This window comes from Ambystoma mexicanum, chromosome 12 (genome assembly GCF_040938575.1).
Source record: "Ambystoma mexicanum isolate Mex_15411 chromosome 12, UKY_AmexF1_1, whole genome shotgun sequence".
NCBI lineage: Eukaryota > Metazoa > Chordata > Amphibia > Caudata > Ambystomatidae > Ambystoma > Ambystoma mexicanum.
Window position 1 is genome coordinate 559,108,076 of NC_090936.1, and position 13,980 is coordinate 559,122,055.

At 42.7% G+C, this 13,980-nt stretch overlaps 1 protein-coding gene across 1 annotated transcript in view; it reads right to left on the bottom strand.

The window, feature by feature from the left end:
• LOC138513771 (membrane-spanning 4-domains subfamily A member 4A-like) overlaps positions 1-13,980 on the bottom strand; it is a 509,343-nt gene that overhangs the window by 336,638 nt on the left and 158,725 nt on the right. Inside the window, exon 2 of the mRNA XM_069628863.1 lies at positions 4,835-5,011. Within this exon, the coding sequence (XP_069484964.1) occupies positions 4,835-4,996 (162 nt within the window). The 5' untranslated portion in view covers positions 4,997-5,011. The remainder of the gene's footprint in view (positions 1-4,834; positions 5,012-13,980) is intronic.

Here is a 13,980-nt window from a genome sequence, read left to right on the forward strand (position 1 = left end):
CGTCCAAAATTGCAAAGTTGCTTAAAATGCTGTCCAACAACTACTTTAGTGGTTCTGTAACTACAATGCCACTTTCCTGCATGAAATCTACATATAGCTAGTCTAATCCAAATCCTCGGACATTTGGGCCTCATTCCGAGTTCGGAGGTAACCACGCCGCTATTTGCGGCATGACTGCCTCCGAACTCATCCAAACTCCGGCCTGGTGAATGGAGTAATTACCGGTCCATTCCGAGGTCGGAGGGACCAGTAATTCCCCATTCACCAGGGCCATTCCCCATTCCCATTTGAGCCCCCAGAGGGCTCAATGGGAAGGGGGAAGGCGGCAATAACGGTACTGTAAATTACGGTACCGTTATTGACCCCGGAGTCCCTTTGCGGGTCCCGTCCTCAAAAGCAGGCGTTAAGGAAGGACCCACAAAGGGAACTCGTAGTAGGACAGTAAGGGTTTAACGGCACCGGTCTCGTTACCGCTGACCGTTAACCCTTACCGCCCTATTCGGAATGAGGCCCAAGGTTATCTTTTCCATCATTCCGCTCCCACTGTGACAGTGGAAATCCCTCTGTCAGTACCAGGGGTCAAGTCCCAAAAATGTAACGCAATGGTATGTGACGTCACGTATATCAAGGTGAAATATGCACATTTCATTAAATTGGCTTTGCATAACCACCCAAATTGCACAGGACGATTGGCATTTGCCTTTCATAAAATCAACAGACACATAAAACCAACAGAGGATATTTTCTTCTAATAGTGTGTTTGAAAGGTGTGCATGTTTTAGACTCCAACAACCAATACAAATGTTTTCCCTGGGATTTGCAGTACCGAAATGGGACATGCCACCTTTAGTTGTTCATTACTTTTCATCAGGTTACATAGTGCAGTGGTTCAGTGCCTGGCCTGCAAACCTGACTACTGCGTTTCGATCCACAACGTCGGCTTCAATTCATAAATACAAAGAGGACATTCAACAGTTGGCATTTTAGCTGGGGCGGGGGGACTGAGTCCACCCTCTGAAAAAAGTGGGTGGACTGAGTCCCCCCGTGTGTACCCTCGACTTGAGCCCTGGTCAGTACAGCCTCCTCTCCTTTTCCAGTGTGATCATTAAATGACTCTACAACCTCAGGCTAACCCTTGCTCTGGCTATGAGGGGTGGCACCTACGGCGTCTACAAGACCTCCACCTAACAATCAGTAGCCTTGTCACATGATACGTCAACCTCTAATTGTCCTTCCAAATCCCGGCCCTGCACCATCATTTCAATTCCCTTTTTAGGAAGGTCTTGCACATTAGATAAAAAAAACCAAGACTTGCGACTGACTACAAGGACAAACAGATTCACACAGGTGCTCACACGCACACACCTAAACGAAGTTGGTTAAAACAGGAAGAATTCTCCGTTTAACACACAAATGGGAAGGTGTTTTTAGGTTTCACAAACAAGCAGGATTGATTACAAAAGGAAAGCGTTTTTCAGTTTTTTTTTCTTTTTTGTGTGCTAAAGGAAAGTTAATAGAAGAAAATTGAACAAATGACACAAGGCCTTGGGCAAACACACAGCTGAATGGGATTAGGACTTCAAAAAGGAAAGTTAATTATTTTGCATTTTTAAACTTTTGGGGTGACCCAAAAGGGAAAAGCTATAGGGAAAGGGACATGGAAATGGTTTGTGGTGTGAGGAAGTAGAGGGTAAATGGACAATCATCAAAGGGGGCCTAATAAACACACAAACATACCAGACAAAATGCAACAAATAGAGAACACAAATCACTCAAATACAATGTAGTGTCAAGAATGATCACTAAACTCCCGCAGAATCTACCAAAACACCTGTAAAAAACACACTTTGTGGGTTTGCCCACTTACCTCCTGTTCCAACAGCCTAACTAAACCAACAAAGAGAAGGTGAAAATAAAACTCCTCTAAAACACAAGTTGTAGGCTTGCACTGTAGACAGAACTGAAGGGTGAGGCTGTAAGGTGTTGAAGTAATAATAACGACTGACACTGTTCTGGGAAATCCTCCTGAACAGTGTTCCAGATAAGAGTTGAAAGTGGAAGTATGTTACTCTCTATTGTTTAAATTTGGGAGTTAAATGATTTTTAGGGTGGAAAAATGTAAGTCCAATTCCCAATGAGAGTATTTTCTAAGGCTATTGTCTAATTTGACCTAATGCCAATTCGACCTACTCCCATGTGACTGCATCTTTTTGACCTAATTCGGTAGATCAAATGGTAGACTTTAATAAAAAAATAGTTGTGGGTGGGGTAAGCAAATAGGTTGAGGTGGGGAGAAGTCAGGGGGTTCAGGGGGTCTCCCCCCCACGTTATGGGGTGTTGCGGGGGGTCTCCTGCCTGCAGTAGGTAAAAAAAAAGTAGGTCAAATACATTTGGTCAAATGGGCAGCAGGTCAAGTTTTTTAGGTCAAATAACCCATATCATTTTCTGAGTGTGGAAAGATATGTTTTTACTGAAAAACAGAAACTTTTTTGTAATAATTATTTCTTTGTAACTAGATATTCATGCACATTAAAAGGTACATGTTTACTTCTTCTGATCGTGCAATTATAATAGTAGTTTCATCCTGTGGTACGACGTGCCCTGCTGGTCCAAACATATCTATGGAGTTGGGTTTCTGTTGGTAGTATTTTGACTCCCTGTTTTTATTTTTTGGGAGTATTTGCGTATTCTTAGGGAGTAAAAGTGGCTGATTAACCCCTTATCACTAGGGCTTCTCCTGACTGAGTTTTTCAACCTACCAAACCATTAGATAAAGCGAGAAACTGCAACTCAGGATCGGTCCCACCCTGAAAGGGGCAGTCCAACCTGAACTATTAGGTCACATCCCTTCTGCTCAGGACCACATGCAACCCCAGACATGTTTCAAGTGCAATGGCCATCATCAGTGAGGTGCATCTTAATTCTCCAGGCCCAGCATGCTGGTGACCCATTCCTGTCCCACTATACATGAGTTTATATACAATTAGAGGATGATGGCTGGAATGTTCAGAATTACTCATAACCACAGGGCCTCCTCTGGGAAACCCTCCATTCTTACCAGGGTGCAGGCACTTTTGGAGATATTGCCTTTAGATGAATGGAAGATGTTAACAAATAACTTCACTAACCAAGCCCAGCAAGTGAAGGAAGAAATGGAGTCGCAGACTTCTCTCCAAATACCAAACCTCTCAAGGAGCCACAGACGCCACAAGACCACTAGCCGGCTAGAAATGGAATTTCAGACCACTCCAACAAACACTAGCTTGGCCGGGAAGCTGCTCTCTTCGTCAAAGACACTAGGCCAGTCATAATGTCACAGTTGTCTACTACAGTGCCAGACTTGTGATCGAATCACATACTTCAGACAAAAGGGCAGGCCAGTTATGAACTTATAATGTGCCTGTCATGGAGTCACAGTTTTCTACCAAGTTAGTGATGGAATCACACATTTTAAATTTTAAGCAAAATACCATGCTAGTGATGCAGTCACAAACGTCTCTTAAACACAGGCCAGTCATTGAGTCACAGTCGTCTGTTAAAGTACCAGTTCTGCCATGGAGTCACATACATCTACTAAAGTGCCAGGCTACTGATGGAATCACACATTTTTACCAACATAGTCATGAAGTCACAAACGCCTCTTAAAAATAGACCAGTCATGGAGTCACAGTCCTCTGTTAAAATGCCAGGCCAGTCATGGACTCACAGATGTGCCTATAGCAACCAGGCCAGTGGTCATGTAAAGGCTTATACAATGTCTAGTCAGATATGAGGTTATAAACGGTTTTAAAAGATCATGTGAGTCATGACGACAGATACCTCTCTTTAACTGCCAATCCAGTGTCAACGTCACAGATTTCCCATAAAATGCCAGATCTTTTATGATGTCAAATGCGCCTTTAAACTGACCAGACAAGTCGCGCAGTTACAGACTGCTCTTCAAATGCCAAACCGCTTCTGAAATCACAGATCTCTGCTACAATACTGGGCTGGTCACGGAGCCAGATTTCTGGTTCGCAATGTCACAGACTGATCTTGAAATAGCAGGCGAGTCACGGGTCACCGGTTTCCCCTCCGAAACTTAGCCAGTTATAATATCACAGACTAACTATAAAACAGCAGGCCAGTTATGAGGTCACAGGTGTGGCGCAGCAAAGCCTTGCAGTCGCAGGCCTCTCTTTAAATGGGTGCTGACTGGATGCGATCCTGCTTCGCCATGACTGCGGAAGAGCAGGCAGTGCAACTGAAAGATCAGCCACTGTGTTCATTTTCTAAAAATCAAGAGGTGTGAGTCCATGGACATTACTTTCGTTTATTCCTGGCTTGTCATGTTTTGTTTTGTATTTGGGGGTTAGGAGTACTATCGTTTGTTATACTGGTTAACTGGCTTTATCATGGCCCTTGTACAATAAAATGTGAATAAAAACAAACATATTTTTAGAGAATTGTCAAAAAAAAATTGTCACGGATTCTCCCTTTTATTTCTCTGAAAATACCATGCCGGTCATGAAATCACAGTCTCCTAAGTATCTGGCTACTGATGATGTCACAGGCGTATCTTCGGGTCTCAGTCAGACTTCCAGTGGACCCCTGTTACTCAAGCAGTAACCCGAACATGAGGTCAACCCTGTGGTCAGGACATCTATGGAACTTCCGTTTCGAGTCACACCCCTCCCTGAGAGTACCATCACCGAGTCACCACTCCAATACCAGTCAGGAAGTCACGACCCTTTCTAAGGGTCGTGGTTAGTCATTTGAGAAAGGCAACTCAGCGAATTAGAGGCACAGTTTACAAAATATGTAAACTCTCATTCTTGCGGCATTCTGCACTTACCCCTAGTGCCATAGGCTCCCCTTGGTAAAACTTCTGCAGCGAACGTGGAAGGGGGGCGGGAGAAGCGGAGCCCCCCTTGTCTTTGATAGGCAAGTTCAGCTGAAGTTCGCTCTCAGGAAGCACCTCAGTGGCACAGCTGGGCCCTGTCACGTCGGAAGACATTGCTGCGAGCTTCTGCTGGAAAAGAAAGAAAACCGTTCAATGGCGTAAATAGGTGGGGGATACAAAAACGGCGAAGCAGAATGAAGGGCATCAACCCAGATGTCTATAAAACGGGGTACGGGTGGACTTAGGTAAACATTGATGGGGAGAGGCTGAGGAAAAGGAAGAGGCACGGAGAGCAGAGCAGTAGACACTAAAGCTTACTTGGAAGGGTCTCATCGAACTGAAGAACGGATGACGTAACCGACGTGTGCCATTGCAGATAAAGCACCCACAGCTATCCGGCTGTGCAGACAGTTATCTTTTGGCAGTCCCATGAGGAAGGGAGGTTGAAAGGTGAAATTCTAAGAGACGTAAACGCCCTGTAGGGGAAGACTGCAGAGTCCGCCCACAACCCCTGCGGAAATATGCAGCAAAGAGGGTGTCTGGCTAACGTTACACCGCTCTGTTTACGCTAACCCCGAGAGGAAGTCCACGGACATATTCAAGTGAGAAACTAACAGTCGCACCCTCCTGCTCTGTGCAATGAACGGAGACGTTTGCTTATTTGTTTAGATATTTATCCGTAAGAGAAACTCGCCCTGGCTTTCCGAGAATGTGCAAGATTTCCCGGATAACTTGCAAAGCTTTTTCATATCATGCTCGAAAAATAATAACAATGTGTGTATTAATAATAATAACAATAATAATAATAATAAAGAAGGAATACAGATACAAGAAGAAGCTATGTTGCTTATGTCATGCAATAATGGGACCTTTTGGTAAACGGGCCTTCATTAAGAGTTTTTGGGTATGTTTTAAAACATGGATCAGTGGAGTCAGTGAGTCTGTTGACTCACCACGTCCATCACAACTTTGTCTCAGTAAGAACATAAGAAGCCAAAACCCAAATTAGGGGTATATTTAAATAAATCACCCAGCTTAAAAAAGCCACAATACGTCAGAAAATAAAGTGGAAATTACATCCTGGTTATGACTTAAAAATAAAACACTAGATAATGCTCTGAATTTAGCTCCATTGTGCAGTTGAAGGTAATGATTGAAGGGTGCAATCACTCAGCAGGAAAGGCTGCACAAGTCACACAGGCCTCCTTCCGAGCTAACAGAGCACCAAGTAATGGAGGAATGCACTGGCTTTAGCTGGAGCCACACACTGGCAGAATACAGGATTTCAAAAAGGCCTCCTGCAGCATTGCAGATGGGTTCTCTGCTTGGCACTAGCAAGCTAGATGGGGTTTAGACACAGAGCCTACCTCTACAAGGTAGATTTGGCACCAGTTGCCTTGAAGTCAAAAGTGGGCCTGTTTTAAACAAACCATCCTCATCTAAGCTGAACATGCAAGCAAAGTAGCACCCAGCTCTCAGTTATGTTGTTTATCTCAGTACAATAGCAGAGGAAGAAATAGACAAATATATCTGTCAAGTCCAAATAGTTCTAATATAGCCGTATATATCGCCGCCCTGGGAGTTAACTTGGTGGCAGGTTCATATCATAAGGCCATTAGCACATTCTGGTTGTAGCAATACATATTTTGGTGGTAAAGCAAAAAGGTTGCTTTAAAGGGGAGTAAAGTAAATAGGCAAACTCAGCAAATGTAATGTGTTTTTTTTTTAGTGTTTAAATAACAAGGCTGTCTTCATAAGTTAAGTATTTTAATTGCAAACCTAGTTAAACTAGAGTGGGGTTAATATGGGTATGCATTAGGCATCATGTCAAAGTAAACAGTTTACCTATAAGAAAGTTGAAAGCATATTCCAATATTTTAACGTTCTCTCTGGTGTGTTAACTAGGACTTTGCTGTGAAAAAAATGGTCCTTCCGGAAAGGAGGGGACTTGTTAAAAAAAAAACCTGGTCTGCTGTTAAAGTCAGAATGTTCAGAATGGAGTCAAAACCAGTAGTTATTGAATGTGCTTTGAACTTTCTGCTGGGCTCTAAGTTAATGGCAACTATGGTGTAGCTGGTGTACCCACACTAATGTGGTTTTATACACATAGGAGAACAAAAAGGAGGCTATATAGGGTTTTTGACTCTGTGGATGGAGAAGAAGCTACCCAGATTCTTCTAAGGTAAAAGCAAAGGCCAGAAAGCTCCATTTATTTGCTCATCATCATAATGATCTCTGGGCAGTAGTTGCCAGCTGCTACTCTTCAGCACTTGTTCGTAAGCAGGTACACCCTTTGCAGGCAAGCCACCCGTGTGACCTTAGATTGGCTTTCAGGTGCATCTTAAATGAAAGCATTGCAGATTCATTTGCTAGGGTAGTTGCTTCTTTATTTTCTCATTATTCACTTTTCCTGCTCTGTTTTTTAGTTTATGATTAATTGCATAGTATTACAGATATTCTGACTAGAATTCAGTCACCTCCAGTGAACACGCTGATACCCTGAGGAAGGCTGGGCCATTAATATCGTGGGTCACTTACAGCCGAAACTCGAGTAGGCATTGCATAACAAGGTTGAGGATGTTTTTGAACATTATTAATGGTAGTGGTGCATTGGTTTGCACAAATCTACCTTCCTATGAAGTTATTCAGACAGATATTAAAATACTAGGTGCTAGAGCTGACAATCAAGTGCATTTTAAGGTGGATTTAAAAGTAGGGTTTGTTTTCCTTATTTTCTTCTTTTTTCATACACCATTGCCCGTGTCTTGTGACAGTTGCTCGGTGGTGTGTTCACATGCAGTGTTGTTGTTTTATGCTGGAGGTGGGCACTTGTGGTGATGTTGAATTCATTTCGGTTAGTTATGTGTTCAATTTTTTCTTCATTGTAATAGTTATTGCGGATCACGGACAGAAACAGTTTATTGCTGGCGTCAAGCTTTCATCCCAAGAAAACAATAGAAAGTATTCCTTTAAGCCAGTTTCTGAGATATAGAAGAATTATATCAAAAGAAGAAGAATATGACATCAAGGCAAGACATCTCACAAAAAATATTTTGGAAAGAGGGTACAGTTCAGATACAGTATCTAAACATTCAGCTAAAGCGAAATGAATGTCAAGAACAGAAGCAATGAAGCCGAGAACAAAGAACACTGCTACCGAATTGGTCTACGTGACCACTTATTCGCAACAGAGCAACTTGATTAGAAGAATAATAAAAAAAAATTGGAAATTACTAGAACTTGATCCTACTCTAGCAGCCCTATTTCCTAAACCACCGTTATTTGCGTATGCCAAAAGTCCATCTATACAAGACCATCTAATGAAATCAGACATTGGATATAAAAAGAAAAAGGAAACAACATAAAGGAACAATTCCATGTAACAATTGCAATTGTTGCAATAATTTAATCAAAGGAAATGTGATAAGTCATCCTCACAATGGAAACAGAATTCAATTACAACACACTTCAACGTGTGACACTAGCAATGTCATTTATGGAATCAAATGTCCATGCAGACTTTATTACGTGGGACTTACAGGACGTAAAGCAAAAACACAATGGTGTGAGCACAAATCCAATATTAGACAGAAATCAGAGAAATCCCCAGTGGCCCAACACTTTTTGAAAGAAAAACAAAACACACAATGGCACAAATTAAATTTGTGATACTGGAACATGTGCTATTACCCAGGAGAGGAGGTAATTTGAATAAAATGTTACAACAAAGAGAGATCTTCTGGATAGAAAAACTTGACAGCTTGTACCCGAGGGGTATGAATATGGAATGGGATTTAAATTGTTTTCTGTGAGTTTAAGATTAGGTAGATCTATCCATTTAAAACCTCAGTGAATAGCATATAAATTCTGAGGTGAGACTCAAAACCACATCGAATTGGAATAAACTGAGATATATGAGGAACTTTATTTAACACAAACCTTTCATGAACTACTTAACATTTGAAAGGCTGGATAATGTGGATGAAACAAATATTGAGAAAATATGGACTATGAGTCACGCACCCAATGTAGACAATACTTGAATTCATGTAGATTGTATTGTTAACGAATGAATGCACATAATAACATTCACAAATGTAATGCACTACGTGATCTGCTATTCAAATTATATAGGGGGAAACTAAAGGACAATGTTGGTGAAAAATCTAGAACGAGTTTTGTATACAAGATGTACGAATGTTTATTATGCATTCACAGTAACATTTCAGAATGTGAAATACGTTAATTGTATCGATTTCAAAGCGCTTCTAAAATTCTCGCAATGAATGTTTTTGTGTTAAGCCTGTAATAAGTATCAATTGATTGTAGAAGAGAATATGAATATGACTGACTACATCATTAATTTTCAGTTAACACACTCATCCAACATGGCGATCACAAAGACATGCCTTGAATGTGAACAGGCAATATAGGAGACAGACTAGTGTAGAATGGTTGCTTAGCAACCCTGTGATGTAGGACCAGGAACAAAGAAGTGCGGTCATGATCGGGAGCGGTGTGAAGGAATCGGATAACGGCTAAAGTTATGAACGAGTACAAATGAGTTTGTGACTAGAACCATGACCGTTTAGTGTAATTTAAGTAACACGCGTACACTTTTTGGAAACGGCAACGCGTTTGAAATCTTGTAGAGACGTTGTACCACGAGGGAGTCTCTGTTCATAAAGTACATCCGCAGCAGGACGCGGCGCGTCCTCTTTGAGCAACAGGCGGTTTCCAGCCCCGAATTCAACAAGCACAGAAGGCAGAATCCTTTGGGATTTAACTACACAGATGACAGTGCACAACCATTGGATATTTGACAGAGCATCAAACGGCTGGTACAGAGTTGACCGTGCCCTGACCAATGGGTGAGTGTTACAATAGAAGTGAAGTCTTACTTTTCTCAATTATTGATCACAGAGTGGGGCCCAGCGCTGATTTTAGCGACTGGTCCCACTCGTGATCTGACCACATGTATAAATCAAAAACAAATAGTGTGAGTGCTGGTACTTTTAGAACACATGATTGATTCAGGGCTTCTCATTTTATCTCTTACAGTTTTTGAACTCCTGAAAGAGTATAAAAAGATATATGAAGAGATACGTTGCCATCTTATATAAGCGTGAAGGTGTTGCCGCTCATTGGTTTACCTGGACCAAGGTTAGTAAAGTGCATAGAGTCTAAATAATGTGCAAAATGATTTAAAATAGGAAGATAAACTAATTGAGTTACTTTCACATATTGATTTTGTAGAACAAAGACAGGAAAACACTGATATACCCACCTGAAGAAGGGCGAATAAATTGCCCGAAACGCGTAGTGGAAGTCCTAGGTTAAAACCCTAGAAGCCCGAAATTGGGCATTCGAATTGGAACAACAGACAAAGGATATCAGGATACTTTGGAACATTTGATTGTATTTAAGTAAAGTTTTGTTGCTGAAAAAATGATGTTGAAGATTATGTTGAATGTGTTATTACGAAGAACCATGTATATGACAATATAAGGTTATATATACAGAATGTTTAATTTGAATTGAAGGTTAAGTGAGTGAACTTAAAACGATTGTATAAAACTTTTTTCATGAAAAAATAAATATACACATATTACTGTGTTTTTTACAAAAATCACTTCTGTACACGTTAAGTTGATTGATACGGTTTGCCTGTTGTAATTCAGCACAAAAGAGTGCATCTGTTATGTCTTCCGTTTATAACGGTTGACCTTCACAATTTGAATAGTTATTGTGGACCCATGTCCACTGTATATATTTTAAATTTGTATTTTCGTGATTTGCAACATGGTATAGTGCATGCAATTAAATTGACTTCATTGTTTATTCTATACATCTTTTCTCAAAGTGCATATTTTTTATTGTTGGGCACTGACCCTATTAGAAAGTATGTTTGCAATTTCACAGGACCCTATTCTTCTCTTGCTGTTTATTATATATAATATGAAAGCCAAGGCTGCAGTAATTTGGGGGTTGCCAAGTGCACATAAATTGACCTAGCAGAAAATACAGTTTTAAAAAGCTGTTATATCTCCCTTCTAGCACCGCTAATGCAATTCTATGGCTTGAAAAAGACCTAAGATCAATAATGCACATTTAATTGGGCAATTTCCCTGCTTTCATGTAATGTAATGTAATTTAAAGCATATTTATAAAAGCACACCTTCACCAGCTAGGGCATAATGGTGCTGACAGTTCAGGAACCGATCAGAGAAGCGGCGATTAAGCTGTGAAAATATCAGTTTTCAGGACACAGCGGAAGGAGAGATTTCCACAGAGAAGCAGCCGTCGCAGAAAACGAACAGCCTTCTATGTGGGCCAGCCTAAACCGGGGGACCATAACTCTCAAGGTAGAAACTGAACGCATATTCCGAGCTGGAACATAGTGGCAAAATATTAGCTTGCAAAAAATCTGGGCCTTTCCCGTAGAAGGCACGGTGGACCACGCATAAAGCCTTGAATTTAATACGCTTGGCCACTAGGAACCAGTGCAGTTTTCCCAGAATCGCTGTGGTCGGACAGAACCGAGATGCCCCCACGGCCAGTCGAGCTGCCGAGTGTTAGGGAGAATTCTCTGTTTAGGCTGAATTTCCTAACCTACTGTGTCCCCCAGCAGCTTTGCTGGATTTCTGGAGTTTGTTTTTTTCCATCCTGCCAAGAGTGGGACTCTTTCCTCCGCCCTTGGACATGTATGTGTGTAATTCCTTTGAATGTCCATGTGTTCTATGGGCTATGGGGTCTTTTACTCCATAGGGTCTCATATGTTTTTCTATGTGTGTTACACCGCACCCTACGTGCCGTAGCACCGGGGCGTCCTAGCGGACACCCACCATAGACTCCATACCCAGGGACTGACTACTGTCTCCCCTGGCATGTAAAGTCACCATTGGCTTTACTAGACCTAAATTTACTAACAGAACTAGTACAAACCATCTTATTGTGGACGTACTAGTAGGGGTAATTCGATTACTCCTGGATCTGTTACTCGAGGGGGCACTGTCCCGTCCCCCCTCGTCGAGTTTTGGCTGGTGGCAGTGGAAACTACTTGTTATGTTCGACCCCGAACATAACCCTATGGGATTCGTCCCATTGTTGAGATTGATACTTTTTCTCGTTAAATCTCTAACGTACCACCGGTCTACTTATCGTAAATAAGTTTCTCGGATGGTATTTTCTGCCAGAACTCGGTTTTTAAAATGGCGTCTGTGTTTGTCTCTGTGACTCCTAAACCAAAGGTTGAGCCCTTTGTTCCACTTTTGGCGGGCTCTGTACAGAGACCCTCCAAAGTGGTGCCATTCTGTCTGGGTTACCACAGGGGTGTGGGAGGGGGTTTAGGCACCCTGGACCGAGTTGCCTTGCCAACTCCGGTCGCACTCTGGAGTGATCGGCCCAAGTGGTGAGCCTCCCCGCTCACCACTTAGCATGTGTTGATTGACAGCTAGGCTGAATGAATGGGGGTTTTCTGCATAAAAGCAGGGCTTTTGGGACTGGATCTTTAAGAAGTCGCCACAGGACCTAAGAATCCGACGAGGGTAACGCTGAGCCGACCTGCACGACGACACCTCCGGTGGAGCCCTGCGGAACCGACTCACCACTTCCCGATGACAGAGGAGATCTCCCTGCCGGAGAGTCTCTTCCCCTAACTGGTGGGAACAACCAGTCCCCTTTGCTTTTTATTCACCTCAGGACGCACTGGTCGAATTGCCCGTGCAGAGCACCTCGGCAACCGGATAGCCACTACCCCTGTACCGCGAGCAAAAGGTGGTGCCTTGTGACGGAGCACTCCGCGGCTGGTCTCTTCTCTGGTGGTGCACCGGACTTCACTTTTCTTCGACGACGAGAACATCTCTACTCTTGGCAAAGACCCGACGTGCATCCACCACCAGGAACAACTGCCCCCGCCGGAGCTGCCCTCCACAACAAGGTACCGTGTCCGCCTGGCTTCCCTTTCGATCGGTTCGAGTGAGGTGTCTTAATCCTCTCCTTTCCGTTGGGTCGCCTCCAAGCGTTCTCCCGTATTGTTCTGAACTGGTTCAATCTGCCGATAACAATTTGCCACAAAGACTCCAACGCATTTCCACTAGAGACTTTTGGGACATATCGCCTTGCCTCTCTTCGAGTGGGCCTGGCCTCTGAACTTTATGATCTATTGTGATTCTTGCCTTCTTCCCTTGCATTTTTTTCCCGTGAAGTATTGAACTGTGTTGCTTGCATAACCTGCCTATTTTTCGCTCCCGTCCTAACTAATATTAGAGTGCCATCTAGTTTGAGGCATACACCTCTGTCTGTAAATAAGTGGTGCCGGTAAAACCTAGACTTGTCGAAATATTGCTAGGGGGATTGATCGTCTCTCATTCGTAGAGTAATTGTGTTTGATTTGTTTGCCGTGATAGTGCCATAGTGTTTTTGATAGATGTTTTGTTATAAATAAATACCTTAATATCTTTACACTGAGCCTCGTTGCGTGTTTGCTTGTCTTACTGTGAAGAATTGCCCTATCTTGTATACTCCACATACTGCTTAACTCTTCTTGGGAGAAGTCTGACTGCTCAGCCACAGCTACCAACAGTGAATCTTTGTGATGCAGACTGCTACCAAGTGGGTTTACTGCCAAACACCTGTAGTCCTAAATCTTTTACAGTGGTCCCAGAGGGAACTGCACAGGTTTCCGCCTAACACCGTGTTTTGCAACATCTACAGCCGCTGAAGAAAATACACGGCTGAGCTAGATAAAGGACATTACAGTAGTCTAAAGAGCCAGCAGTGAGGGAGGATATCACCAGAGAACGAAGATGAGATGGAAGATATGGAAATACTTTCCTCAGGATGCAGAGTTTAAAGTGAACTGACTGACAGACAGCACTGATCGGTCTCTGCATAGAGAGGGACTCAGAGAGCTTAACCCTAAATACTTCAGTACCACAGGGGGCGTACGCAGAGGACCAAGTTCAGATGGGCAGAAAGCCAGAGACCATCCTGCAGGAGCCAGAGGAGGGCCAACAACTAGAACCTTTGTCTTCTCACCGTTAAGGCAAAGACAGTTTCTGCCCATCCAGAGGTGGATAGCCAGCAGGCAAGAACAG